This window comes from Limulus polyphemus, unplaced genomic scaffold, assembly GCF_000517525.1.
Source record: "Limulus polyphemus unplaced genomic scaffold, Limulus_polyphemus-2.1.2 Scaffold4027, whole genome shotgun sequence".
Classification (NCBI taxonomy): domain Eukaryota; kingdom Metazoa; phylum Arthropoda; class Merostomata; order Xiphosura; family Limulidae; genus Limulus; species Limulus polyphemus.
Genome location: NW_013669637.1, coordinates 17,184 through 19,474, shown reverse-complemented (window position 1 = coordinate 19,474; position 2,291 = coordinate 17,184). Strand labels below are relative to the sequence as shown.

The 2,291-nt window shown below is 35.9% G+C and overlaps 1 protein-coding gene across 2 annotated transcripts in view; it reads right to left on the bottom strand.

Annotated features, from left to right (window-relative positions):
* LOC106470474 (reversion-inducing cysteine-rich protein with Kazal motifs-like) overlaps window positions 1-2,291 on the bottom strand; it is a 53,675-nt gene that overhangs the window by 37,925 nt on the left and 13,459 nt on the right. Inside the window, exons 2-3 of one of the 2 annotated variants that reach the window (XM_022399084.1) lie at window positions 1,952-2,146; window positions 195-328 (exon numbers count right to left, since the gene is read on the bottom strand). In XM_022399084.1, the coding sequence (XP_022254792.1) occupies window positions 195-328; window positions 1,952-2,146 (329 nt within the window). Of the gene's footprint in view, window positions 1-194; window positions 329-1,951; window positions 2,147-2,291 lie in introns of those variants that run through there. The other variant, XM_022399085.1, reaches the window with a different exon arrangement.

The window sequence follows — 2,291 nt, the reverse complement described above, 5'->3', positions numbered from 1 at the left end:
TAATCTCCTGGTCATTCACATAATAAGATGAGGAAAAGTTTATTAAACTATGAATTCAAAATATAGATGAATTACCTGAGGTAGAGGAGGACCACATCCCCCTTGTGTTAAGCCATCAATAATCTCCTGGTCATTCACATAATAAGATGAGGAAAAGTTTATTAAACTATGAATTCAAAATATAGATGAATTACCTGAGGTAGAGGAGGACCACATCCCCCCTGTGTTAAGCCATCAATAATCTCCTGGTCAGTAGTGTAGGTACGTAGTACGTGATGACACTTTGAACGACATTGCCGCTTGGGGGACTTTTCACAACAATGAAGATCTGCAAAGAAGAAAAATCCAAATTTCATATATTTATCAACGGAGATTAAAAAATATAACTGTAACATAAAATTAATGACTTATTTCTACATCTTAGTTCTTTCTATTATTTTATTGGTATACTCACTTGTATTTAATAGAATATTATGTTACAGTGTTATATAGTACAATGTTATGTAAGAGAGTGTTCTTCAGTATAATGTTATGCTACACAGAGTTGTTCGGTAGAATGTTATGTTACACAGCGTTGTTCAGTATAATGTTATGAAAGACAGTGTTGTTCAGTATAATGTTATGCTACACAGTGTTGTTCAGTAGAATGTTATGCTACACAGTGTTGTTCAGTAGAATGTTATGTTACACAGTATTGTTCAGTAGAATGTTATGAAAGACAGTGTTGTTCAGTATAATGTTATGCTACACAGTGTTGTTCAGTAGAATGTTATGCTACACAGTGTTGTTCAGTAGAATGTTATGTTACACAGTGTTGTTTAGTACAATGTTATGTTACACATTGTTGTTCGGTAGAATGTTATGCTACACAGTGTTGTTCAGTAGAATGTTATGTTGCACAGTTTTGTTCAGTGTAATTTTATGCTACACAGTATTGTTCAGTACAATGTTATGTTACCCAGTGTTGTACAGTAGAATGTTAACTTACACCGTGTTGTTCAGTAGAATGTTATGTTACACAGTGTTGTTCAGTGTAATGTTATGCTACACAGTATTGTCCAGTACAATGTTATGTTACTCAGTGTTGTACAGTACAATGTTAACTTACACAGTATTGTTCAGTACAATGTTATGTTACACAATGTTGTTCGGTAGAATGTTGCATGAAGTAGAACTACTCATATTGTGAAAACGTATAATAACTAATTAAAAACAACGTTTTTTTTTAAATTATTTACTATAATTTTAAACAGTACACAAGTGCCGGTGCCCCCCAGTAGCACAGCAGTATGTCTGCGGACTTTACAACGCTAGAATCCGGTTTTCGATACCCGTGGTGGGCAGAGCACAGATAGCCCATTGTGTAGCTTTGTGCGTGATTATAAACAAACACTTTCAGATTGCGAAATAGTTATATTTACGTTGAATGAGTTATTGGTTTCATTATTGTTTTTACAATTAGACTGTTACTTTATTACATTTTTCATAATAATACATAATAAAATTGATATTAGCTTCACGGATAAAGAAACAATTAAATAAAGTAAATAAAAACACGTGTTCAGAGACCTGAATACCATAGAAAAAGAAAAAGGATTAAATAAACCGAAAGTTTAGTTATTGACTTTATGTGGGGTTGAGTGTAGCCCAGTAGTTAGCGTGTTGAACTTCAGGTCAGAGAGTCCAAAGTTCAAGTCGCGATATGCCTTTGAAAACGCACCGTAGCTTCAGCTGTGGGCGCGTTATAAAAATGACAGTCAAAACCTTTATTTGGTTATACTTTTCGTTGCCTTCTCACCGTCTGGCCAGTCTGAACCTTAGGGGTCTTTGGCCTGGCCGTTTGTTTAGCCCACGTGTTGCATAAAATACTATTAGGTGCAAAACGCTAAATATCGTTTTATGCGCATGTGTAATATTTAATGTCACAACACGAAACAAATCTTATACTTACTGCGAGTGGGGTTAGTAGCAGGCGTGGTGTAAGTGTAATTACGTACACAACGTAACACTCGAAGACCGTGCTGTGCACACTGGTGAAACACCGATTCTCTGACCTCCCTGCTAGGTGTCATGGTAGAGCGAAACACTTCCCAGCAGGCTTTGCGGCATTCAGATCTTCTCGACTGCTGGCAGCAAAATTCTCCAACTGAAAAATACAACATGAGCGTAAAATTGTGAGAATGTTTCGAGACCGTGATTCCCATGGTGATCAATACTTCGCAGATGATAAAGCTTGACCAATGTGTAACGGTGACTTATCCCAACTTTTATGTTGTTGTTTTTTTTTAGTT